Below are 25,224 nucleotides of genomic sequence, written 5' to 3'. Positions count from 1 at the left end.
TCCTGATGCTGTTATATTTAGCTGACATTCACTGAATGTCATGAGACGAGAACGTCATCTAATATGGTTGCTCACTTCTAACGAGCCAGAGTTCACACCAAAACCACTGCCTACTGGGTGACCACCTGCTGTTCATTCGTTCTACAAACGCCTACCTGGGCGCCTACTTGGTGCCAGGCACTATTCTGGGAGGTGAGGACACAAACAGTGGCCCTCAGGGGGCAGGACACGGGTGGAGACTACACTGTGACGGGGGCCGTGTTACGGGCAGTGGGAGGTGGAAGGCCACTGTGATGTTTCACACACAATACTGTATGGGCCTTTAAGGAACGAACAAATCAGAAACCATGACAACCTAGGAAAAGTCAAATCTCCATAAAAGCCTTAGTCCAGCCAGACCCCAGCAGATGTCCCTGGGGAGGATGGCTTCGCGGCACCCTCAGCCCACACACCGGGTGCTGAACACACCCCGGGACACCCAGACTAGCACACACAGCGTCTGCAGCTAAGCTGAGCGGCTGCATTCTGCCCATGGAAGGGGGCTGACAATAGGGATGTATGACTGCTGGCTCATGGGTGACTCGGAGACCGACACGCACTTCACTGAGGCGCCAAACGCCTTCAGGAAAGGGAGTGAGGCAGCGGGGCTCAGCCCCGGACTTGGGATGATGCTCCCCGACCCGGGGACTGCAGGCGTCTAGCAGAGCAGGCCCGCCTGGGGTCACCCCCCGTCAGACACACGCTGTCTGTCCCTAAGGGCCAGCTCACCCACAACTGTCTCCCATGCCTCCGATCCCAGGAAAGCCCAGTAAGCAGCCTCCAGCACTCCTACCCCCACCCCCATCCCCACCCTCACCCCACACACACACAGGGAGCATCAGCCTCTGCCTGACCACTGTGGCGGTTCCCACACGTCTCCTACCAGGCTCTACACATCCTGGTAAAGAGTCGACTGCTCAAATGGTCCTAGTGCCCCCTTGCTGTGTGAAGAGGACAGAGGTCAAGCGCAGCAAAGGGAGACACACTGTGTGCCCTGTCCAGACCACTGGCTTCCAAAGTCAGAGAGGCAGTCCCATCAGGACTCGTGATGGCGCCAGATACTCCACGTCTGGGGCACTTGCTGGTCCCAAAGGCTCCACCTCCAAGGAGGGTCTGAGTCTGGCTTTATGGCCACAGGCAAAACACGTCCCCTCGCTGGCGTCCATTCAACACCGGGCAAGATCCCGGCGTTCAGACAGAGAAGTTCACCAAGAAATGCCAGTATCAGCTTTCATCAAGACTCGAGCAGTAAAACATGCTGTGGAAGCCCAACAAAACCACAGCTTCTCCAGAGAAGGCGGAAAGACGCTTTAAACAAGAAACATATGCTAATACAATAAGCAAAATGCTGATTTTTCTTTTCTTCTCTTTTTAACCCACTGTTGAAAGGAATGGTATCTGTAAAGTCAAATACGACTAGTTGACGTTTGAGTGGGGCTTATCCCCACTAACACACGATGCCCCTCGGAAACCAGGGTTCCCCCATAACTGAGCAGCCCAGCCCGAAAGCGAAGAATTAACACTTATGGAAATCAGTCCTTGGACCTGAAAAGCGAAAAGATAAATTGCTAACTTCCACTTTTAACATCAGAAACTTTTTACTCTCACAGCTGAAAAGACAAGACTACACTAAAAATCACCTACTGGAAACCCTATGTCTGGATGCCCCACCTCTGAAGGGCCTTGCTGTGCTTCCGGTCCCAGCGTTTCTACAGAGCAGGCCCCCCTGCTGGGCACTGTCTCATTCTGTGCCTAATTCAGCTCCACATACCAAAATAGTCCTGCAGAGTCAGTAACCCCCTGGAAATCAATTTTTTTTTTTTTTTAAAAAAAGAAACATTCTGAACATAGGAAAATGGACAAAATTGCACGACGCTGGTTACATAAGTCTGTCATACCCAGCCAGAGGAGAGAGAGGCCTCTGAGCACAGGACCAGCACTGCTGACTCTGCCCAGGCTCCTGCACTCGATTTAGGAAGCCTCCACGTGCAAAGCAGAACGGGCAGAGCCAACCCTTTCCCACCTCTCCAGCCAAAATAAGGAGCAGGCAAGCAGGCTCTGCCACTTCGTGGCTGTGTGATCTCAGCTGGGGCCATCCCTGCCCACTCAGGAGGGAACTGCTGGATGCTCTGTAAGGGCCCTGGCATCTTGGACTCTGTCAATGGCACAGTAACCATCACTGAGCAATTTAGAATACATTTCACTTAATCCCAACCCCGCTGGAGGCAGATCCCACGGCTGTCTCCATTTCACAGAAGAGGCCGGAGTTAAATAACTTAGCCAAGGCCAACAAGCTGACATCATGAACCCCTGGGAGCCCTGCACAGAATGCCCCCAGAGATGGGGGAGCCCAGCCAGGGGCAAGGGTGATACCGGGTCAGGGGACTGAGTAGCCTGCATCCACTCTGACTTAAACCCAGGTAAAAGGCACGAGGTGGGGACGCAGGGGCAAGGTCTAGAGAAGTGGGGACCAGAAAAAGGAGGTAGAGTGGCAGTGTCCAATGGGCTGACCTAGGCTGGGCAGGGAGCAGGCCATGGGGTACAGGGTGGATCCTGGGGTGCCAGCTGAGGGACGTAGAAGGGCTCTGGAGTGAGGGCTGAGGGTCGAGAGCAGGTCCTGGGGTGCGGGCTGAGGGAAGTGGGCAGGCTGAGGGGTGCAGGCTGAAGGGCTCTGGGTGCGGGCTGAGGGGCGAGGGCTGGTCCTGGGGTGCAGGCTCTGGGTGCGGGCTCTGGGCACGGGCTGAGGGCGCAGCCCGGCTCTGGGGCGCGGGCTCCCACCTTGAGCACCGTGACAGCGCCCGCGCTGTGCACCTCAAAATGCGCGGGAGGCTCGGCGCCGGGCTCAGCCGCGTCGTCGGGGCCTTGGTAGCTGAAGCAGGCGTCGGCGATGTCCAGGTGGCCGAGCGGCAGCGCATCCTGCGGACCCTTGAAGTAGTAGAGGTAGCAGCGGCGCGCGTCGAACACGAACCAGCGGGTGCGGTAGCAGCGCAGCGGGCCCTTGCCCGACAGCTTCTGCAGGTAGCCGCACAGGCGCACCGGCTCCCGGCTCGGCCCCGCGCCTTCGCCGCCGCCGCTGCCGCCCACGCCGCCCTCGTCCACGCGGGCCCCAGACCCCTGCATCGCCCGCCGCGCGCCCACAGCCGCCCGGCCCGGCCCCCGCCGCGCCGCCCGCTGCCGCGCCGTCGCGGCCGCGCCCTCTCTGCGGGCCCGCCCACGTGCGCGAGGCGGCCTGGGACTTGTAGTCCGCCCCCGCCACGCCCACGGCCGCAGCCGCAAAGCCGCCTGGGACCTGTAGTCTGCCCCCGCCTCCCCCGGGGCTCCAGCGCGCGACAACCCGCAGCCCCGCAGCCGCGCAGCCGCGCAGCCGCGCAGCCCCGCAGCCCAGGTACGGCCAGCCACCCTCGGCCCCGCTGCTTTCGTGTGCGCACCGTCGTGCGGCGTTATCCGGCTGTGCGCAGGCCTGGAAACCCACCCGAGTGTCCCCTGAACGCCCTGGGAGCCGCTGCCTGTGAGTCACAGCTCCGCACGAAAGGGCGGGCTAAGCCTCTGCCCCGCACTACACGAGTGAGAGCCTGCTGCCCCGCACCCAGCGGGCACTCGCTCAGTGTCTGCAGAGTGCACGGGTGAAAGCCAGCCCCCGCTCCCCTCTTCAGACCTCGGTTCTGCACCCACCGACTTTTATAACAGTGTAAAAGTGCATTTCAATAACATCTTCCTTGTTCACATCTCCCCTCTTTATTCCAGCCGTGACTACTTTGGAAAATATGTTGTTATGGTTATTGGTATCAATTCCTCAGTAAGTCAGCCCCAAGGACAGGGCGGAGAGTGATATATATCTCCAGGCACCAGCTGCCTAGGAGAAAATAGCTCCCAAGGCTCCTAAGAATAAAACAATATTGCCGCTGGAGTATAGATAACAAAGCTGTCCACCAGAAACCACATTTCTTTATGTTAGATGCTAACCGCCAACATCTGCTTCTGTAATCTGCTTACTTGTGTAATCAAAGCCCAAGACATAGTTTTACGCTTTATAAGATGCCTCCTTCGGAGGCTCGGGGCTGATTCTCTACTGGGGAGTCAGTTGCCGGCCGGCTAATAAAGGCTCATAATTGTTCTGAATTGGCTCCGTGGGTCTTAGATTTAAACGCGCCACAACACTTCAATGAACACGCACTTCCTCGCCCTGCCAACTCTCTCAAGGCCACTCTGGGATGCTGACGATTTCATAAACAAATCCTGCACTGCCTCGCCCTTCATTCCTGGCACCATGAGCTGGAATGACGGTCCAGGATGGGGCTTTATCTCCTCTCCTTAGCACCGCCCACCAGCTTCAATTTTTATAATTAGGTAAAATTCTAAACAAATGAGACTTTAGTTCCCACCCCTTTTTAACTAGATCACCTTATCAAGGCTCTCCCAAACGGAAATTTGGGGGCTGCCTCTGGTGGCTCCACATTCCTTGGAACCCTTCTTAGATGGCTCGCCAACATTTCGCAGTTCCCAGAATCCCTTAGGTTGAATATCAGCGTGCTGAGGTCAGGAGCCAGCTTTACACAGACCCTGTGTCCCTCCCTTATGTCCAGTGCAGGTTCGCTCGGTCCAGGGGGCCTGCACTGTGTGCCCATGTGAGTCCCTGCCCCCTCAAGCCTCTCTGGAACCCAGTGACCAGGAGGAAGTGGCTGACTCAAGAGGAAGTAGCTGCTGTTTACGGAAAGGGGGAATTTTGGGCAGTGAACTTGCTTTCCACACTTCCTGCCCTGATGGGGCAGGGGGGATGGACTGGGCTCTGGAGGCCAAGAGAGGGTTCCAAAGTCAGGGAGGGGCTTTGTGACATTGGGTGGATCACCCAACCGCCCTGTGCCCCAGTCTCCTCATCCGTAGAACAAGCATAATAATAGTAATTACCTCCGAGCGCTGTTGTGAGGTTTAAACGAGGTAGTAAGTGCCAGGTGCTCAGCACAGCACCTGAAACGTGAAAGACCTCAGTCTGGTAGCCAATTTATTCAATAAATAGCCCAGCCCTGCTCTTCGCCTCCACCTGCTGCTGGGATGCTGAAACTCGGAAAAGCATTGCACCTGTGCGGCTCCTGCTGCAAGTAGCTCTCAGCCCTGGCTTCCAGGAGGTTTCATTTCCCTACCAAATTGGCAGGCAAATCTACTCGCCTTGTGCTTCTCTTTCGTAGAAGGAGGGCATCCGAGGTGCTGGCCAGCATGCCAGGGCCGGGACAGGTAGGGGCCTGAGCACCCTCTGGGCTGCTGAGGGTGGAAGGTTGGCAGGGCCGTTTCCCTGTACATTGGGTGATCCTCGTGAGATAAGACTATGTGACCTCCAAACCGTGTTCAGACAGGATGGAACTTTTACGAACACCGGATGAAGGTGATGCAGTGTTGTTGTGTAGACATTTACTGATCCATTCATTCACTGTGATTTTGCACTTTTCTTATTTTAGATTTTGGAGCCAATACTGGTGTGGGTTTTTATTTCTTGTTTTGTTTTCAGGTCTCAGATATTTTTATAGGCCCTTGTCGAATTCCCACTATCTGCCCATTGTCCCGTGAATAAGACAGAACAGGCTTCGTTTTGTCGGGAGGGTGGCAGGAAGGGGTGTCTCTGGGTACCACCTTCCGCCCCAGCAGCTCCACAGATGACAAGACTAGCTCGCTCAGTGACATCGAGGGGCTTAAAGACCCACAGTAGAATTGGTGACTTTCTGGACCCACATCGGACCCCTGCACCACTTTTTCTTGCAAAATGACTCAGCTTGAAAATATTGTCCATTCATCTAGTCATTCATTTAATATTTAGTGACCTGAAGTGAATATGGCCCCCTAAAGAAGGCAATTTGGCATTTTCTATCAAAATTCCCAGTGCAAATGTCCTTGTAACGGTGCAGTCCCGCTTCAGGAATGTGTCCCGTGGGTGTACTCACTCTCATGCTTAGTCAAATCTGCACGAGGTGACCCAGTGCTGCAATGATGAAAATGAAAATACCCTGGCAACAACCCAAATGATCATTGATAGGGACCAGTTACAAAAATCATAGTGTGGCTGTACAGCAGGAGACCATGCAGCCATAACAAAAAGTGTGGCAGCCCCTGTCTGTACTCTTATGGAAGAGGCTACAGGATACATCAGTGTGTTTTACCAAGCAAGGTACAGGACACTGTGTAGTGTGCCACCTTAACATAAGAAAGGGAGGAAAAGAAGAACATATATATTTACTTGGATGTTCACAAACACACACCCCCTTTGTTCGCCTGACCAGACCTTCGCCCCTGGCGTGAGCTGTCCTTGGTCTTGGCTCTCTCCTACACAAAGCCTTTATTTTCTTATGCAAACGCCCAGGTTCTCCTCCTAAAATTATCCAGCCGAGCAGGTCCCAAGAGGACACCTCATGGAAAATTACAGAAACACATTTCTTTGTATTTGAATACTTCCAGGACATTTCGCTGGCAGCAGCCACACTCCGGGGGAGACCCCAGCTTCCTCAGCCTCTTCATGCTGGGAACCACTTGGGTGTCAGGTGATGCCAGGCACTTCTCAGAATAGAATTTTTCAATGCACAAGAGAAAATGCCTAGAATCGCAGTGGAAATTAATTGCGTTGAAAGAGACTTAACAAAATGTTTGTGAAGTTACTCCAAGCTTCTTTATTTGCATGTTAAATGACAAGACCCAGCACTGGGTCTCATTACTGTAGTTTTGAGGGATGAGGAAGATGGTGTCTCAAGATGTCTGCAACCACTGTAACATGACCTGGGAATCTGTGTGATTTCCGTTGATGACAAGAACCACAGGACATGCTGAGCATCAGTCAGAGGTCAGGAAAGACACAGATGCAGTCCGCCGCCCACCCACCTGCCCCCATACAGAGAATTCTAGCCCTTGTCAGCATGAGGCTGGGCTTTCTATTCTGACCTTGGCATAGCCCTGGCTTATAGCTGTGGTGGACAGACCAACTAGCAATTACAAGCACGGTGGCTCCCTTCCATGTCCCCTGGCTGGAGTGGACAGCCCACTTTCAAGGCCGTAAATTGTTTATAAAAGTGAGGTTCCCAGTGGCTGAGCCCCTGGAAACACTTGCCACATGCATGACCCTGAGCAGAGAGTGGGGACTGCCATACTTCACTCTCTCCCCGTGTGGGGCCCATGGGCACCCCAGATGGGGAAAGAGCTGACCAGCTTGAGGCCAGAGGCTGGCCTCAGGCCCTTCCCGTTCCTCTAAATCACATGTACCACACAGCCGCCGTTAGCATTTTGAGGTGGCCACGATGAAGTTGTAACAGCAGTAATGACAGAAACGGTTGTCAGGCCATACCCTCGTCGCCACCACCACCAAGGCGATGGCTGAGCCTGACTGCTTGTGCAATTTCGGACACTGCTAAAGGACTTAATACCTTCCTAATGACAGCTCACGTTATTGTCCCTGCTTCAGAGATGAAGACACCGAAGCCCAGAAAAGTTGTTGTCATTAGCTCGAGGTGACATAGCTCATCAGCTGGAATTGGAACCAAGGAAATGTGGCTGCAGCCATGTCCCATGAGTGCAGAGCTCATCTGGCCCGCCATCCAGACCAGAACCTTGACGCCAGCAGCCCCCAGCAGCCCCAGTCCCCATTCCTGGCCCGGGTGACCACCGCCTGACACATATCGCCCTCTCGGGTTTATATAGATCTCCCTCCCCTCATCTAAACCGCAATGCTATCCCATTTCTCCTCGCAGTGACCTAGAGACTAGGACATACATCTCGAGGGGAAGGAGGGGTTAATCGGCACAGAACGTCACCAGATTGTAAGTGGCCCTCAGAGAGGGAGCACACATGGAACTCGGATTCTTCACCTTGCTGACAGCGGCAGTACCATAGGCTTTGCCAGGGCTGGTCTTAGCCATGAAAAGCACTGCAGGTTGGGGAGAAAGGTCAGTCCAGGGGGCAGCTCATCTGCTGGCTGGAAGTCAGGGCCCCCTGCCCCCGGCTGCAGAGGTGATCCTACCCGCAGTGTCTCCAGCCAGCCAAGATGCCACCCCAAAACATGATAGTAGAGAACCAGCCACTGGCCCAGAGGTGACAATAGGGCTTCTGTGTGCCGCCGGCAGTTGGGGCGGGCGTGGACTCAGGCAAATGAGCAGTGGCACACAGATATAGGGGCAAGGGGCCTGGGCTCTGCTTCTACTCCAGAGCTGGCCAGATGGAGGGCAGCCCGAGACAGCTCAGCCTGGGGAGGGTGCTCAAGGGGGCCGCGGACGGCCAGGCCCTGGCCAAGCTGCAGGAGCTGGCCCTGAGGTGGTTCATGGAGACGCAGGCCCCTCTCATTCTGCAGGACGGAGCCCTGCCCCCCTGGTTCCATGGATTCATCACCCGCAAGTAAGGCTGCCCCTGTCCACATGCCCAGCATGGCCCACAGCCCGGAGGTGCCAAGAACATGGTTTGGGGACTCTGGGACAAGACTAGGTCCTGCCCTTTCCCTGGGCTAGGCAGGGACCCCTGGAGGAGGTGAGGGGAACAGGCTGACTCCTCTGTGCATAGGCCAGGACTCAGGGGCCGTGGGAGCAGGATGCTTTCAGACCAGCTCTGAACGACGTGACAGTGTTGCTTATCATCCAGACCCAACACCGTTAGTGACAGGCTAGAACTGTTTTAAGCAGGGACTGTCCCAGGAAAACCTGGGTGTACAGCGACCCCAGAAATAAAGGCCAAGATGTAGGGGTCAGCTTTCCGATTGGGCTGGATCTCCCAGCTGCCCATGCACTGGATGAAAGACAAATCCAGTTGGTCATTCGGCTCTCCTGCCACAGTGCCTGGCACGGAGCCAGCGTCACAGCTCCGACTTGTGAGATCGTGTGGGGCCCGCTGCTCAGAAGAGCTTGGTCTTGGTTTCATGCCCTGCTGTCACTGTCCTGACAGTCTTGCTCTTTAAGTGAGGGGCTCCACGTTTTCATTTAGTGCTGGGCCCTGCAAATTTTATGATTGGCCTTGCACAGAGAGGGCACCTAGTATTTGGTGAGTAACTGGGTGACAGTGCTGCCAAACCAGACCATAGCTGGAATTGTCCAGCATGCCTCCAAAATACTTGGCACCATTTAGAAATATCCATAGTGGCCCAGGGCTGAAGGGGACATGCAGGGGGGTGAGAACCTACGAGTTGCTATTATGAGCAGGCTGCAGATGGGGATGCTCGTACTCCACCTTGCATGGTGGTCCTGAGCAAGGGCCCCACAAACCTAAACACCGCAGCTATATGGACCCACCACTGCTGCAGAGCTACTCAGGTGGAGAGGGGGTGGCCAGGGTCAGTGGCTATTGTGCCTGCTAGTGAGGCTGCCGTGGCGGGGGGTCCCTCAGGACACCAGCCCAGCCCCAGGTTGAGTCTTGTGCTGCTCAACTGAGCCTGCATAGACCACAGACCCACCTAAGGTCTGCGGGAGGCCTCTGTAGAGGTTGGAGGTCTGGCACCCAAGGACACAGCCAGCAGGGACCCCGGGGCAGGTCCAGGTCAAGGCTGTTCCTGCTGCCATAACAGCACGGGCGCCGGCTAATGGCACGTCCTCTGCCCAGGCAGACGGAGCAGCTGCTCGGGGACAAAGCTCTCGGCTCCTTCCTCATCCGCCTCAGTGACCGGGCCACTGGCTACATCCTGTCCTACAGGTAAGAGAGGGAGCCCTCTGCAGGGGCCTGGCCGGCTCGGGCTCCCGGAACCAGCCCTGCAGATCAGCCTGGAGGCCCTACCAGCCCAGGGGCCGGGCTTTTGCAGGGCCCTGGCTCCCTCCATCATGTGCCCTGTGCTCGCCAGACATTTCCTGAGGGCCTCTGGCCACTTGCTGTCAGAGAGGGTCGCGATGAGAGGGGCTGGGGCACTCCGAGCTCAGCATCGAGGGAAGAGTGTGAGGTGCAGCCGGGGTTTGGGGGGCATGCCCAGCGGCGGGGACTACATGGGAACAGGTGTGGAGGCGTGGGGCCAAGGTGTCAGCGGCTCCTGGGGTGCCCGGCGTGGGTGGGCACGGGAGCTGGACCCTGGCTGCCAGCAGAGCAGGGGACCGGGGTGGGGCCAGCGAGGCTGCCCCGGGCAAGGGCATAGGGGGACCTCACTCTGAATTTATTATTAGCAGCCTCAGGCCACAAGCGCTTGTGTTGCAGGGGGAGTGACCGCTGCCGACACTTCGTCATCACGCAGCTCCCGGACCGGCGCTACCTCGTCTCAGGGGACACCCACAGCCATGGCAGCCTGGCCGAGCTGGTGCAGCACTACCAGGTTGCGCAGTTTGAGCCCTTTGGGGAGACGCTGGCTGCTGCCTGTCCCCGGGTAGGCATGTCTCTTCCCTGGGGCAGGGGTGGAAGGCAGGGTGCCCATGCCTGGGGTGTCTGCCACTCGGGGCCATGTGCCTCTTCCTCCCCATCCACTGCCACCTGGGGTCACTCATGAAGGGGAGACGAAGGCGAGGCAGCGTTCCCCCTCCCCCAGCTCAAAGACCTGGTGGGTGCATGTCAGTCCCTCGGCAGGGGGTGTGTGACCACACACACGCCTGCTGTGCCCCTACCGCCCGCAGCCAGAGGACAATGATCTGTACGATGCTATCATGCTGGGCCTCCACCAGCCCAACCAGGGCCTGGAAAAGCCACCGGCCACGGCGTCTGCCACGGGGGTCGCAGACAGGGCCGCTGGCCCCCGCCCCCCACCCAAGCCCCAGATCTCCTTCCTGCCCATGAGGGAGAACCTGGACGGGCATCCTGGGAACGTGTCAGAGGAGGAGAGCACGGAGGTGAGGGCACTCGGGTGCCAGATGGGGGCAGTGGGTGTCATGCCATGCCTCAGGCTGCAGCGGGTCAGCCTGTGCCATGCCTGCCGCTGGCGCTGGCCACTGGATGTGGTCACACTTTGGCTTGGCCTTTCTAGCTGGGTGACTTCAGGTAAGTCCCATCATCGCTCCGAGCCTCGGGTTACCATTCCTATGCTTCCTAGGAGCCGTGGACGCAGCACACGGCAAATCCCTCTGTCTGTCAGGCCCGCCCTGTCTCCCACGGCAGCTCGCGGGAGGGGATCAGAGGTTTTTCTTAGTATCGGATGCTGTACAATCCGAGACCTTCCCGGGGGTCCGGGGCCGCACCGCTTCGGGCTGCGTCACTGTCACCACCTCTGCGCTGTGAGCACGTGAGCCTGTTCCCGTGTCCGGCCTTTGCCGGGCCGTTCCTGCCGCCCCTGCTGCCCGGACGTGCTTCCTAGCTGTGCTTCGTGCTCACAGCACTTCACTCTTTGCGTCACTGTCACCTCAGAGAGGCACCTGCACTGCGGGACACAGCCCCCCTCCTCCGCTTGCCCTCTGCTAGCGTGGGTCAGGCCTGCCGGTGCGCTCCCCCGTGACATGTCATCGTCTTCAACATCATGCGGGCCTCGGCACCCCATGTGTCCCCAGCTCCCAGCTGGCATGGGAATTCTGCGGGCCGCTCGCCCTCACTGCTGAGTCCTGCCCCCCGGGGCAGCCTCTGTCTGCTGTGCGGGACACACATGATTAGCTTGGGGGACCATTTTGAGAGTGGGGGAGCAGTGAGCGGGTGCGCTAGGGGGCCCCGAGGGACTGGTGGGCGGCCCCAGAGGCAGCATGGGCTCCGGTACAGGGAGAGGAGTGACCCTGGACTCAGAATGCCAAGGGAAAACCGTCCTCAGCCCTGCACGGCCACTGGCCAAGCCCTGAGCACGTGTGATCGACCCCTCATGGGACGGTCGAGTAAACCAAGGCCAAGATGTGGGGCTCAGCTTAGCGGAGCTTCATTTCACTCCATGAGGCTCTTCCCTCCCCCCCAGGTGCCCATCGGGGTGCCCCCCCTCCCCAAGAGGAGCGCCTCCCTTCTGGACGAGTCTTTCGGAGGCACCAGCAACGTGGTCTACGCGGACCTGAGGAAGCGGAACCAGATGCAGCTGGGGCAGGGTGCAGAGGGGTCCGGCGGGCACGGGCTGGCACTGGCCGGAAGCCAGGCCTGCGTCCCTGGCAAGAAGGCCCCGAGGAGCCCCCCGGATGGGGGCCAGAGCAGGCCTGCCCTCGCTGCAAGGGGCCCAGGCTGGGGCCCCGCAGTGTCTCCCACCTCCTGGGGCCTCCTCCAGCCCCCCAGTTCTGAGGCCCTGGGACCCTCGGCTGCTACCTGGAGCCAGGGGTCTCCGAAGCTGCATCACAGGGCCCAGCCCTGCTCTCAGGGCCATTGTGCAGACGCCTACGAGCTCATACGGACAGCAGCCCCGGAGGAGGCCAGGGACGAGGCCGACCAAAACGACAGCGCCTACGAGCAGATCCCAGCCTGCTGGGGCGCCCCGGCCCAGCCCCCCTACGCCAGGGCCGGTCTCAAGCGCAGCGAGCTGTCGGAGCCCCCGGGCTGTGGCTATGGGGGGACCCCTGAGCTCCCGGAGCCCAGGAACACTTACGAACAAATCTCAGCAGCCACAAGCAGGGACGCTGGGCTGACGCGAAAGGTGGGTTAGGTGGGCGGGGGGGAGGGCTGGGGGGGCCGGGGCTGGGTTTTGACCAGCTCTGAGGGGAGGACTGGCAGTAGAAGGGACATGTAGCCCTGGTCGCCGCCTCTGCCCCAAGGTGCCCAGACCTTCCCAACCCTGACAGGTGCTTGGAGGCGGCGGGAGAGGCTGCAGTAGACGTGGGTGTGAGATGGAGGCTTCCAGGTCCTTCTGAGGTCTATTTCTGCAGCAGACCCCACTCCCTGTCCCTCCCTGTCCCTCCTTCTTGGCCACTGCAGGGGGTCTTGGCTCTGGGTCTGACCTGTCAGGGCTCAGCCTCTCCCAGGCCATGTGGCTTTGGGCAAAACAGTTTCCCTGGCAACTGAAGTTTGGCAGATTTAGCAAGATAAAACACTGGAGCCCAGTTAATTTGAATTCCAGATAAACAACCAGTAATTTTTTTTCAAGCATAAGTATGTCCCAAGTACTGCAATTACTTTTCAATTATCCGAAAACTCAGAGTTACCTGGGCATTCTGTATTCTTCTTTAGCCACACTGCCCGGGACGTCCAGTCCCTCATCTGTAGAGTGGCTGGTCCTCAAGCCGTGTCCAGGGCAGCTGCAAGTGCTCAGGACACAGCCCAGGACAGCTCCTGCGACCAGAGCTGTCATGCTGAGGATTTCTGATAAGGAAGGGGAGGGGAAGCGGGGAACAGGACGGCAGGGGAGGGGCGTGCTCAGCAGTCCCTTCCTGCACCCCGAGCCCTCTGCCCACACCTGAGGCAGATGAGCATGGAGGGCGCACCCCACGGGGACAGCCCCAGGCCTTGGCACGTACAGACCTCTTCCGTCTGAACAGCGAAACCTGCCCCCAGCTGAGGGGCCTTCACAGGAAGTCCTGACAGCTGTGCCCACACACCCGGGCAGGGCAATCTCCTGGGACTGTGGGCGGCCAGTCCTAGGAACCACAGAAGCCACATCTCATGTCTGCTCCTGCCCTGGCTGCGAAGCCCGTCCTGCCTGGTCTCTGGTGGCGCTGTGGACAGCCTCATCCCACTCCACCGAGGGCATTACTGCATGCCAGGGCCCGGCTGAGCAAAGAGCTCTGGGGGTTAGGGGACCCCAGGGCCCTCTGGCAAGGGAAGGGGGCCTGGTGGAAATCCCGCCAGGCCCCCGCCGTGCCGAAGGACCTCCCAGGCCCGGTCCCCTGCCCTCTCCAGGGCCTCCGGCTCCAGCATCTTCTCCCTCCTTGCAGCCTGACAAGCCCCGGAGGCTCTTCTTTGTGGACAAGAAGCACAGAGCCTGAGGGCCTGGCTTCCAGCAGCCCAGAGCCCAGGATTCCATCATCCAGCCAGGGAGGCCCAGCTCACTGGAAAGTGGCCCTCAGCCCGTCAGGGCCCCCAGCCTACAGCACAGCCAAACTCAGAGAGGGGCCTCTGGCTGCCTGCTGCCCAGGCTGCATCCTGTCCCCCTCCCCGGGGAAGGAAATCAAGGCCAGAGAGGAGGGGACTCATACCCTCTGAGACCCTGGCCAGCTGGCAGCCTACTTCCGGAGCCCCGAGGGCCCTGCCCAGCACCAGCTCTGGATGTGGGGACCTGCCTGGCCTACGGCCACCATCAGGCCAGGCTGCTCGGCCTGGACCCCCTTCCTCTGGTCCTTTGTTCCGTCCCACTGGCCCTCTTCTCCGTGCCCCCACCTCCCTAAGCGTGACAGCTTGCTGCTTCCTGCCCACTGCCCCAGGCACGGAGGCAGAAGACAGATTGATCACCCCAGGTGGACACGGCTCCCCACCCCGCCCCAGGCAGAGCTGGGGCGGGAGCCCCCCACCCAGAGGCCTCTGGGGTTGTCAGGACTGCACACGGCAACCAGCCTGGGCCTGACACATGGCCAGCGCCCGCAAACGTTCGCCAGAACTACTGCTGTCACGGGGCAGGGGCACGACGCTCGCCTGACCACCCGGAACACAGGCACCAAAATAAGCGAGGGCCCAAGGCAGGGAGGCGGTGCTGACCCAGAGGTGACGGCTGGCGGTGGGTCCCAGGCCCAGGGGGACAGGGACCAGGGAGCATGTCCTAACACAGACACACACACAGCACGGGGACAGGAAAGGCTTTTACTACCAGGAGTTCACGAGTTTGTGGGCGGCACACACCAGTGAGGGTTCCACGTGGTGGGGAAGGGCGGGGAGACGGACAGGGACAGGCAAGGCATGGCCCAGCCATGGGCTCCCAGAAAGATTGCATAGCTCGTTAAAACCTCAGTCTCTCTTTTTTGTCCCATGTTGCCTTGGATGGCCTGGGGGTCTCTAACACTGTGGCAAGTCAGTACATCCCACCCACATTAGGTGTTCTTCCTTCTCCTCCCTGGGGGCTATTTCTGATGGGGAGAGGACCAGGGTACAGGGCAGGTCAGGGGACAAAAGGCAGGCTGTGGGGCCTGGGAAGGCCCTGTCCCTCACCCCTTCCCTGCTTCAGGATTTTTTGCTGACAGGGCCAAGGAAATGTCCATGGGTACAAACCCGGAGGCCACAGCTCCAGTCCTGGGAGCTTGGAGGTCATGATTAGACAGACAGCAAATCAGGACGATGGGCTTCTGGGCCCCTGTGGCCTTGGCAGTGTCCTCAGATCCGGATGTGGAAGGTGCTGGAAAGAAAGGGAGGGAGAGTGTGTGAGGTTGGGCTGGGGGTCCAGGGCCTGTCGGGGAAAAGCCAGCCTGGCCCAGCCCCGACAGCTCTGGGGGGCACAGGACGCAGTCGGCCTGCGCCGAGGGGAGGCAGGCTTGTGGACCCGCCGTGCCGAGTCCTACCCCAACGTCAACGGAGGCCCCAGGTCTTTGCCCTCGGCCTGCAGGGGAGAGGCAACTTCCCTGGCTGCACAGGGCCCGCGGGCACCTCTGTTCTCGTGGGCAGTGACGGCTCAGCCCGCGCGAGGTCCCAGGAGGCCAGAATGTAAGCTACAGCCCCCGCACTCAGCTTCCCTCTGAAGCCAGCCTCCGGTGGCACCTGAGGAAGTCGGGGGCCTTGGCGATCATATCCTCGAAGTCGGCGAAACCCAGCTTGCCGTCGCCGTCCAGGTCAGCCTCCTCGATGACCTTGTCGCACACAAGCACCACCTCGTCCTCGTCCAGCTCCGACTTGGTGAGCCGCGCCAGCGTCAGCTCTAAGTCCTCCTTGCAGATGAAGTTGTCAGTGTTGAAGTCTGTGGGGCAGGGGGCAGGGACGCTCAGGCCAGGGCCATGTTGCCTCCAAGAGGTCACACATGTACACCCGGCAGCCTCTCCACACACACTCTGGGGACACTGGCTCCTGGGACACTTCAGCCATCCAAATCCAAGGCCTCCTGGGAATTTGACCCTGTGTTCCCTGGAGAGCTGAGGAAATCCAGGTGAGAGGGGCCAAGTGGCCGCATCGAGGTTAGAGGGCTGCCTGGGGGACTGTGACCAGGCCTGTGTGAAGCTAAGATAGAATTTTTTCAGCTGCACCATTTCCTCTGGTCCCCAGCCAGACTCGCAGTCGGGGACGCACAGGCCCCTCAGTGGGCGGCCCCCACGGCTGGCTTCTGTGCACAGAGTGGGCAGCACGGCTTGGCTCTACTCAGCAGAGGTGTTGCCCCTCGACACAGGCTGGGCACAGTGACCCTACCTTCCTGCTGCCCGCCCAACCCAAGGAGCAGGCCGTCACACGGCAGAGCCCTTCCCATGGACCCATCCAGCAGACCCCGTTCCTCCTGCTGTGGCTCGACATCCCCTCCTGGTTGGGGGGAGCTTCCCAGACCTACGGGCCCCTGCGCTGAGCACCCTGTCCACTGGCCAAACCCTGACATGACAGCTTAAGTGAGTGTCACAGGCTCCAGGTCATTTAACCCCCAAAACAAGCCTATTCAGCAGGTGCAACTACGACCCCCGCTGCACAGGTGAGACAACACTGGAAAGAGCAAGTGACCTGCTGGGGTTCACGTCCCTGGTCAGCGGCGCATCCCGGAGCCCAGGCTCTGGGCAGGTGGCCTCCCGCCCATCTGCACTGTGGACGCCCGGAGCAGCGCAGGGTTCATTGGTGTCCTCGGAGGGGTGCCCAGCCTACTCTGGGGGACAGTGCTGGCAGAGGGGCTGGCCAGACGCCCACAGGGCTGGCGACATGGGCACTGCTGGGCCCACTTTAGGTGAGAAGGCGGGGGTGCAGGAAGGGGCTGGTCCCTTCTCCTCAGGCCCCCAGCTGCCTTCCCTCACTCCACCCCAGCCAGGCAAGCGAGGGCACCCAGTCCTCCCATCGTGGGGCCCTAAGCCCAGTTCTACACGGCCATTTCTCTGCAGACAACAGCCTTGCCCAGGAGCAAGGCCACAGGGTCCAGACTAGAGGGGTGATGTGTGGAATTCAAGGTTTCATGGAGCAGCAGGCATGGTTTGTGGTGGGGAGACAGTGCAGGTTCTGTGTGTCTGAGCTGCAAACACACGTGGGTGCACAGATGAGCCTAAACCAAAGATCTCCGGAACACGCACAGCCGCAACGCGCAAATCAGCCTGAAAGGCCTGGTGCCTGGTGATCAACGTGTGTCTGTGGGACAGGTGTGTCTGTGGCTCCTCTGGTCGAGGATGGGTCCCCGCCCCTCCCTGGGCCTCCGTGTCCCTGTCCCTGGACTGTCTGATGACTCCTCGCAGTGGGGATGAAGCCTCTGGTCACTGTAGAACCAGGACTTTGTGGTACCAGTGCCCTCTGGTGGTCGAGGCGGGGAATGGCGGACCCAGGGCTGGGTGAGATGAGGTGGCCTCACCTCCGACAGAGAGTGTCCTATGGGGGCCTCAGTGCCTGGCTGAGGCCTCAGCCTGCACCCCCAGGACGCCTGTGACCCTTCGAGAGCACAGAGCTGCCCAGCCCATCTGCAGCCCTGCAGTGGCCCCCTACCTGGGCCCCAAGCATTGCTGTCGGGGGGCTCTCCTCTTCCACCTGCTCCCAGGACCCCACAATATCCCTGGTGTCCTGGTTGTGACTGGCCACCCAGCCGGACTGACACTCTTGTACTGGGGACACAGGTGTCCCACTGTCCCCCAGGGCTGAGCCAGCAGGAACCACGTGGCCCAATGGGCCGAGTACCATTCCCACAGTGTCCCCGTTACCATAGATCTTGAAGGCATAGTTGGCCTTGAGCTCGCGGGGAGCCGACTCGCAGAGCACAGAAAACATGTCCACAAAGTCATTGAAGGTGAGGTTCCCATCGCCGTCCTCAGAGAAAGCCTCCACGATCCGCTCCTTGAAGGGGTTCTCCTGCAGAGATAGCCACAGCAATCGCCTGGGGCGGGCGGACCAGAGGGCTCCAGGCCAGACAGCTGGTGGCCCATGTGATGCTGGATGAGTGGCCTAATCCCCCGGCCTCAGCTGCCCCATCTGTAAAATGGAAATAGTAACTGCACCCACTTAACTGGGCCGTGAGGGGACGGAGAGAGTTGCCGTAGGGGTGTGTGACGCCAGTGCCCGCAAGAGCTCAGCATCAGGTCATGTCCCATTGTCACCGAACGAGACAAGTGGAAGAGTTGGAGAGCTCATCAGACCCCAGGCCAGCAAATGCCCAGCTCCTGCGAGTTCTCCTACATCAGCCACTGACTCCCTCCCTGACCCTAGGTCACTCAGGGCCGTCTCTCCTGTCATCCTCCACCCCATTCTGTGCCCAGCCTGGGCAGCCCAGGAGGCTCGGAGACGACCACGTGGCTCCTGCCCGAATGCCCAAGATCTTCCAGGAACTCTGAGCCTGCTCACAAGCCCCTGTCCAGGCCAGGCTGGCCACTTGCCCAGGGCCATGCCTGGCCTCACTGTCCCTCAGGACTGAGGTCACAGCCAGGACACAGGTCCCAGGCAGATCCATGCAGTGAACCCAGAGCCACACGTGAGGGCTGTGTGCCAAGTCCCGCACCACGTGGCGAAGGGCATCTGACATGTGCCGTGGGTGAGGCACTCATGAGAGAAGCCTTCACGTCAAACACACGTGTGCTCGGAGCGCCAGCGCCAGCAGGCCCTTCCAGGAGCCTGAGAGGGGATGGTCGCGGGCCCCCAGAACTCGGAACCCGCGCTGGCATTTTGACCAGGTCCCCGGGTGGCCCCTGTGCACACTGGAGTTCAAGGAGGGAAGCCGTGGGCAACAGTGCCGTGACAGGCCACGGCCAGACAAGGCAGGGACAGAGAGAGGACCCAAAAAAGGAGACGCCAGGGCTATTGGGCATGGGGGGGCCGGCTGTCTGACAAAGGGGCAGGCGGCCAGCGCAGGCCCAGGGTGCTGTGGGCAGGACTGGTCACGGTAGCCCCACGTGTTGCTGAGGTGAAGAAGCCGAGGCCAGCAGAGGCTCGGCGGGCTCCTCGAGGCCACTCGGCCGCTGGGCTCCATGCAGAGGGGCGGCCCTGTCCCCCAGCCCGCCCACCCTCACCTACCCGGAGCTCTGGCATCTGGATGATGAGGCTCATGGGCACGTGGACGACGGGGCTCTTCCTGTAGTCCATGGGGACAAGGTTGGGGGCCAGCTCGTAGAACCGCGCGTGCAGCCTGCGAGGGGCAGGGAGGAATGTGTGTGGGGCGGTGACCCCAGCCCCCAGCAGCCCGCGCCCGCTGGCAGCTAAGAGCCCCACAGCAGCACCCAGAATGGACGGGCCACACTGACACGCGACACAACACACTGGGACATCAAGGCCAGGGGCACGTGGCAGAGTCTGCTCTCAGGACGAAGCGGGATTGATTCCAGGAACACGAGGGCGGATCAGCATTAGGAGGTCTGTGACTACAAAACATCTCAAGAGGTAACGTCTTCTATCTACTCGTTAGCTGCAGTTATGACTAGCTGGTTGCACAGATGCAGAAAAACCTGTGAAAAGTGATGCGCCGAGTACATGCCCCGTGTTTACAGGGATGGTCCCTGTGAGGCAAGCGGACGGCAGTGACGAGAGGTCAACTTTGACTCATTATTACTTTGCCTATCTCCACGTTGTCTAAAATATTTATTGATAAAAATAAAAAGCATTACTTTTGTCAATAAAAAACAAACCTTACTAAAGCAGAAGCTGCCTTGAATCAAGTCCCAAAATCGTACATACGTTAAAATATTAGGGACGTCCTCATAAAAGTGAGATGCCTACTAGTACCATCACGAGTGAAAGTCAATGTCGCTAGTCAAGAAAATAAATGGTATATTTAAATATTGGAAAGGAGGAGGCAAATTATTATTTGCTAGGGAAAAAAAAGTAATCCGTTTTAAAAGTATTTGAATGAGAAAGAGCTCAGCGGCTCTTCTACACTAGTTTTTCTATACATTAGCATCAGCCTATTCAAAAATATGACATAAAAAAAGATCTAGTCTACAGCCACGCCACCCCGAACACACCCGATCCCGTCTGATCTTGGAAGCCAAGCAAGGTGGGGCCTGGTTAGTGCTTGGAGGGCAGACCACCCTAGGAAGACCAGGTGCTGTAGACGTTAAAAAAAAAAAAAAAAAAAAAAAAAAGATCTAATTCACAATACAAAAAAAACAAAAACAAAACACCCTAAAAAAACAAACAAAAAAAAACTAAGCATGAAGTAAATGTGAAGTGTGTAAAGGAAAACCATGACACTGCACCAAAGGATAGCAAATATTTAGGGAGTTAAGGGACTCACTCTACTCCTGATGGGAAAGGCCGAATCCTGTGACAGCGACGATCCTAACCTAACTATGCCAAGGATTTATTTGAGAACTTGCCAACATGACTCAAAAGTTTGTTTGGAAGAATAAATGCAGGAAACTGGGGGACAAACCTCAGAAGAAGGGCATCTGGGGAAACGTTGGTCTGTCAGATGTTAAAACTCAGGTTAGATCTATGATAAGTAAAACCATATGGAGCAGACGCTGGCATGGACAAGGCGGCCCCTGATGGGCATGGGCACGGGTCCACGAGCTACAGGGGCTGGAAGTGGCAGAGTGGTCAGTGGTCCACATTCATGCCCACCTTTCGTGTAGAGATAATTAAGTTAAAGTCATCATTTAAAATGCAGTTGCCCACACTTACAAATGAAAAGATTTTATCCAAGAAACCTGACCCCAGCCAACAACCTGACCCGCTGAGGCAAAAACCAGCTGGGGGTCGGGACCAGGTGTTCCTGCAGACCCCAGTCCCAACAGCCCCCTCCCCACCCTCACTGCATGGCTCATTTATCTGCAGTGTACCTTGGCCCTTACAGGTAGCTGAGTTTGAGACCCTTGGGACTTTTAGTAAATGGTTTGGGGGACAGAAGACAAAAACGTTATAATAGCCGGTGTGACTGAGGAAGCAGGGAATGGGACTTCACACGCGGCCGCGGGCGCAGGCTAGTTCGATACCAACACAAATCAAAAGCCTCAAAAACATCTATACCTTCCAAGCCAGAAGTCTATGTTGGAAATTTATCCCAAGAAATAATCCCAGAGGTGTGGGTTGTGTGTCACGGTGTCACAGGATATTCACCCCTAGGCTAGCATAATGGTGAAATGCAGAAAACCAAAATGTCATGTCAAACTAAATGGATTAGGGGGGCAGTGAAACCATTTTCTTATCTATACAATCTGCCTAAAGAAAAGAAATTTTAAGAAAATTAAAACAAGACCTACATTTTTTGTAAATGCATACAAAGGGGACACAGTGGCATGACATATAATGAAATTAGGTTAAATACACCAAAAGGTTATAGTCGTTATTTCTGAGGAAGAGGATCAGAGGTCATTTCTTCGTCCTCTCTTGACTGGCTTTATTTTCTAAATTTTCTACAGTCATCACGTATCCCATGTGGAATAAAAAATGAAGAGTAACTAGAATAGGTGATACAAAGTGTTTAAAAGATAGAGAAAGTCAGAGAGGACAAAGTAACAGAGAGGCAAGCACTGGGCCACTTGCTGGGTGGGCCTGAGGTGCTCAGGGTGCAGCTCACCCAGGGACCCACCGGGGTGGGGCCAGCAGCACTCAGGGGCCCTCCATCAAGTCCCAGAGCCTGCTGTCCTGGCCCCTTGGCAGTGCCCTGGGGGTGGACATCATGATCCCCATCCATTTTATACAAGAACCAGAGGCCGGGGAGGCTCCAAGCTTGGCCAAGGGTTACAGAGCTGGGAGTGGTGGCAGGGCCCAGGGGTGCCGATGCCCAGGCCAATGGCTCTGCCCCTCACCCTGCCCCTCCAAGTGGTGGAAGTGGGGTGCCCCTGCCCACCCAGGTGACAGGGAGGAAGAGCAGCCTGGGCAGAGAGGGAGGCTGAGGGACGCTGCCTGCCCCAGCACAGTGCTTAGGGCAGTGACCGCCCAGCCCTCGTGGGAAGCCGCGACAGGCTCTTGCCCCAGCCGGCCCAGCAGCCTCTGGGGAAAGTGATCCTGAGACCTGTGGGTCTCAGAGCCACCTGATAGCCGGAGCAGGGTGCCAGGTGTCCTACTCACCATCTGGCCCTGGGCGCTCAGGCGGCCAACCTCTCCCCCTCCCCATCAAGGCCCATCCCGCCCCCAAAGACAGCATCTTCTCGGGAAGGGCCGGGGCCTGGCGGACGGCCGGGGCAGTGGGGCACTGCATGCCACGCTCCCGTCTTTCGGACCTTAGAAGCAGGGGGACATCCGAGCTGGAGCCAGGAAGGCCCTGAGGGACCCGTAGTCCAACCAACAGGGACCCCTCCTCTGACAGGTCCCAGGGTGCACAGAACTAGCAAGGGGCCTGGAGTCAGTCCCTGGCTGTGGCACTGGCCCAACTGCTAAGTCCCATCTGTAAGGTCGGGGTGAAATCAGAGTCTCTCATCAAAAGGTGACAGTGAGGGTTACATGGAAAGGTGCCTGAGACCACCCGCCACAGAGCCGGGTGCTCCTCAGGAGACGCTCAGCCCCTGGCAGAGGGATCTGGGCCCGGGGGTTATGGGGGTGGTTCTAAGTTCACGCAGCAGCCTGCACTTGGCTCCTGACACTGACAGTGCTCCTTCACGGCCACCACGCTTGGTCCCTTACCCCCTCTGCCCACCCGGCCCAGGCCTGGCTCCAAGGGGTGAACGGAAGCCACACCTACTTGAGGATGTCTTTCTTATTGAAGAACGTGCAGTCCTGCAGAGAAAACACACAGTCAGTCGGTGGTGTGGCCCTGGCTCCCCCTTCAGCAGACCCTCGTGGGGGAGGGGTGAGCTGCCCTAGACGGTGCTGAGGGCAGAGGAGTCACGACCACCCTCCCTACCCCACGTCCCCGGGGACAGCTGTCCAGTGGGTCTAGGAACCGGCTCCTGAAGCTTCAGGCCTGGCCCAGGGGCCTGAGTGCAGACGTGGGAACTGGGAGGGGGCAGAGCTGGGTGCTTGTAATCAGAGGGGCCAGTGGGGTGCCCTGTGCTGTCACCAGGGCAGTGGCTGGGAGACACCTCAGGAGTGAGGACGAATAGTTCATCCCCTGAGGAGAGAGCCTTGTGGAGCCGCGTCAGTGTGTCTGGGAGGCCACGGGCAGCAGCCTCGTGCTCAGAGCCTGAGCTCCAGGCACACAGGGCGGGGAAGATCAGCATCTACTTGGTGTCCAAAGCCACAGGAATGAACAAGGTCACAATGGGAAGGCAGTGGAGAGACTGCAGGGAGGGACTGATGGCATCTGGACAGGGGCAAGGGCGCCAGCCATTTTCAAAGCCACTCTGGTCCTTGCTAGGTGCAGCCTAAGCTGAAAACCACACCCACTGCCCACAATGGCCACAGGCCTGGTCCAGGGGCTCTGAATATCCAATGTCATTTAATCGTCCTCACTAGCCTGTGGGGACAGGCACTGTCTCCCTAGCGTATAGATGGGGAAACTGAGCAGCAAACTGCAACTCTTTGTCCACGGAAAAAGCTGTGTGGCAATGGTGATGCGAATTGTGTCTGCTGGAAGAGAGAGCAAGGAAGGAGGGAAGGGGGAGAAGGAAGGGGCAGAGTGAGGAAACTCAGGGACTGTGGTGTGGCAGGTGTGACAGAGGGGAGGGGCTGGTAAGGGAGTAGTCAGAGGGCCGGTAGGCAGGAGGAAGGTCTGGCCAGGGCCCTGGCTGTGGAGGCAGAGGAGGGGTCCCAGGGGGAGGCTGAGTTACAGGCCTTGTCCTTCAGTGGCCACTGAACAGCAGCTGAGGGGTCTGGGAAACCTGAACCTTTGGAATCACTGGCCCCTGCGGCGGGGAGGGGGACTTGAAATGCTGCCATCGCTTGGGTAACTTGGGGTTATCCTCAGACACCCAGGCTGGCCCCATTGGGCTGGACTGGACGGAGGGAGAGGTGAGGCTCTCGGGTTTCACGGCTCCCATTTCTCTTACACTCGCCAGGCCAGTGGCTCAGAGCCCATTGCTGGCTCCAAAGGGGAGCCCAACGCCAGCTGGTCGAAGTGGGCATCAGGCTCCTCACCCCCTCACAGCTACTCCTCACTCTGCCTCACTCGTCAGCAAGCCCCGCCTGCTCCCTGTGCCCACCTGCGAGCCCCACCCACACTGTGCCCCATGTGGAATGCCGCCTGCCAGCCCTTCTGGGCCTGCGTTGTTCCTGAACCTTCTCAGCAAAGCAAGAGCCCCTTCCCTCCCAGTCTCTCACACCCTCCACCAGTACACCTTTCACTCCCTGCCTGCCTCTCACGAGACCACACTGGGGGCGTGAAGCACGCACAGCACCCCCCAGACATAAAGAGTGAGCCTCAGATTCATGATTCAAATTCTCAGGTGAGCCTGACCAGGCAGGGTCCTGAACGGCTCCTCTGCCTCTGTTTACCCTTCTGTAAAATGGAGCCAACGACCCAGCTCACAGTGATGTCCCAGGAGTCGACAGTCAGGGCATGAGTCACAGCACCCAGCACGCCACGGGTGCTCGCTAGCTGTGGCTCCACACTCCCTGGGGCCTCCCGGGGGGCTGAGGACATTAACAACCAGGGCTTCCCTTCCCTTCTGCCCACATCACAGGCCCCGTCACCCCAAAGAAATGCATGCGGCTATGGAGACCCTGCTGGTGTCATCCCTCCCACAGCACACTCCACACAGGTGACAACACAGTCTGGCCCTCTGCCTGGGGGGGATCCGGAAGGAGGCACTGGAGTGGGGCCTGGAAGGATATAGCCATCTGGATGGGAGACATCCCAGAGCAGAAGCAGGGGGTGGGGGAGTCTGGCCTGTGGGGGGACTGCGCATGGTGGTGGGTGGACACAGTGCCCAGGGAGTGTGGTGGGCAGGCTGGCCCGAGCTGGGCTTCATCTGCAACCGCGGGAGTTGCCCAGGGGCGGGAGGGCACTGGAGTCTCATCTGGGCAGCTCCCTGCCTCCTGAGGAAGATAAAAGGATCTGAGGGGTGGCTGCTGGGAACCTGAGGGAGCTGGGAAAGGTGACCATGAAGACCGGTGCCTGGCTGGCCTCCGTGCTCCGAGTACTTCCAGGCTGCAGCAAGAGGGAGAGACCCCGACGGATAAACAAGAGGCCCCCAACTTACAACCGCGTTTCGGGACTCACTCCCAGGCCAGGTGGGACCCCAGCTCCGTTCTCCTTTATAGAAGAGGGCTCTCCTGGGCCGCTTCCCGGGATCCGGGGGTCTCCCCTGCAGTGAAGACTTTGAGGAGTCGCGGCCCAAGGTCACGTTCGGAGTGAAGGCAGAGGCCAGATGTGACCCCGGGAGCCGGCTTTCGGAGGGGTGGGGGAGCGGCAGCGACAGAAAGCCGAGGGGAGGGGCGCGGGCTCACCTGGTAGTTGTCCAGCTGCTCCTCAGTGAAGATGGTCTGCTTGTTCCCCATGGTGCGCGCGGCCGCCGGGCCCCACGAACATCGCGCGGC

At 58.7% G+C, this 25,224-nt stretch overlaps 3 protein-coding genes and 1 pseudogene across 6 annotated transcripts in view; 2 read left to right on the top strand and 2 right to left on the bottom strand.

Moving 5' to 3' along the window:
- The window catches only part of TBC1D2B (TBC1 domain family member 2B), a 43,365-nt gene extending 38,760 nt beyond the window's left edge, over positions 1-4,605 (bottom strand). For 2 of the 3 annotated variants that reach the window (XM_036231840.1, XM_016125838.2), the window contains exon 1: positions 2,818-3,178. In XM_036231840.1, the coding sequence (XP_036087733.1) occupies positions 2,818-3,159 (342 nt within the window). In that variant the 5' untranslated portion in view covers positions 3,160-3,178. Of the gene's footprint in view, positions 1-2,817; positions 3,179-4,440 lie in introns of those variants that run through there. The other variant, XM_016125840.2, reaches the window with a different exon arrangement.
- Positions 4,606-8,224: 3,619 nt separating this feature from the next.
- Positions 8,225-14,496, top strand: SH2D7 (SH2 domain containing 7). The gene is made up of 6 exons (XM_016125861.2): positions 8,225-8,400; positions 9,592-9,681; positions 10,171-10,336; positions 10,581-10,793; positions 11,834-12,493; positions 13,728-14,496. The coding sequence occupies exons 1-6, from the start codon at positions 8,225-8,227 to the stop codon at positions 13,776-13,778; spliced, it is 1,356 nt and encodes a 451-aa protein (XP_015981347.2). The 3' UTR covers positions 13,779-14,496.
- Positions 14,497-14,572: 76 nt separating this feature from the next.
- On the bottom strand, positions 14,573-25,224 carry CIB2 (calcium and integrin binding family member 2). 2 transcript variants are annotated; one of them, XM_036231838.1, is made up of 7 exons: positions 25,135-25,214; positions 24,888-24,992; positions 22,490-22,524; positions 18,886-18,997; positions 17,583-17,730; positions 15,475-15,670; positions 14,573-15,115 (listed from the first exon to the last, which is right to left on the bottom strand). In XM_036231838.1, exons 1-7 carry the CDS (start codon positions 25,183-25,185, stop codon positions 15,094-15,096), a joined length of 669 nt encoding a protein of 222 aa, XP_036087731.1. In that variant the 5' UTR covers positions 25,186-25,214; the 3' UTR covers positions 14,573-15,093. The 2 variants fall into 2 exon arrangements, with proteins under 2 accessions (XP_036087731.1, XP_015981348.1); XM_016125862.2 differs by lacking the exon at positions 24,888-24,992 and having other exon boundaries at positions 25,135-25,224.
- On the top strand, positions 19,802-19,921 carry LOC118611811 (annotated as a pseudogene).

The sequence above is a fragment of the Rousettus aegyptiacus genome, unplaced genomic scaffold (genome assembly GCF_014176215.1).
Source record: "Rousettus aegyptiacus isolate mRouAeg1 unplaced genomic scaffold, mRouAeg1.p scaffold_m13_p_14, whole genome shotgun sequence".
NCBI lineage: Eukaryota > Metazoa > Chordata > Mammalia > Chiroptera > Pteropodidae > Rousettus > Rousettus aegyptiacus.
Note: the sequence above shows the minus strand (reverse complement) of the source record. Positions and strands in the feature narration are given on the sequence as shown.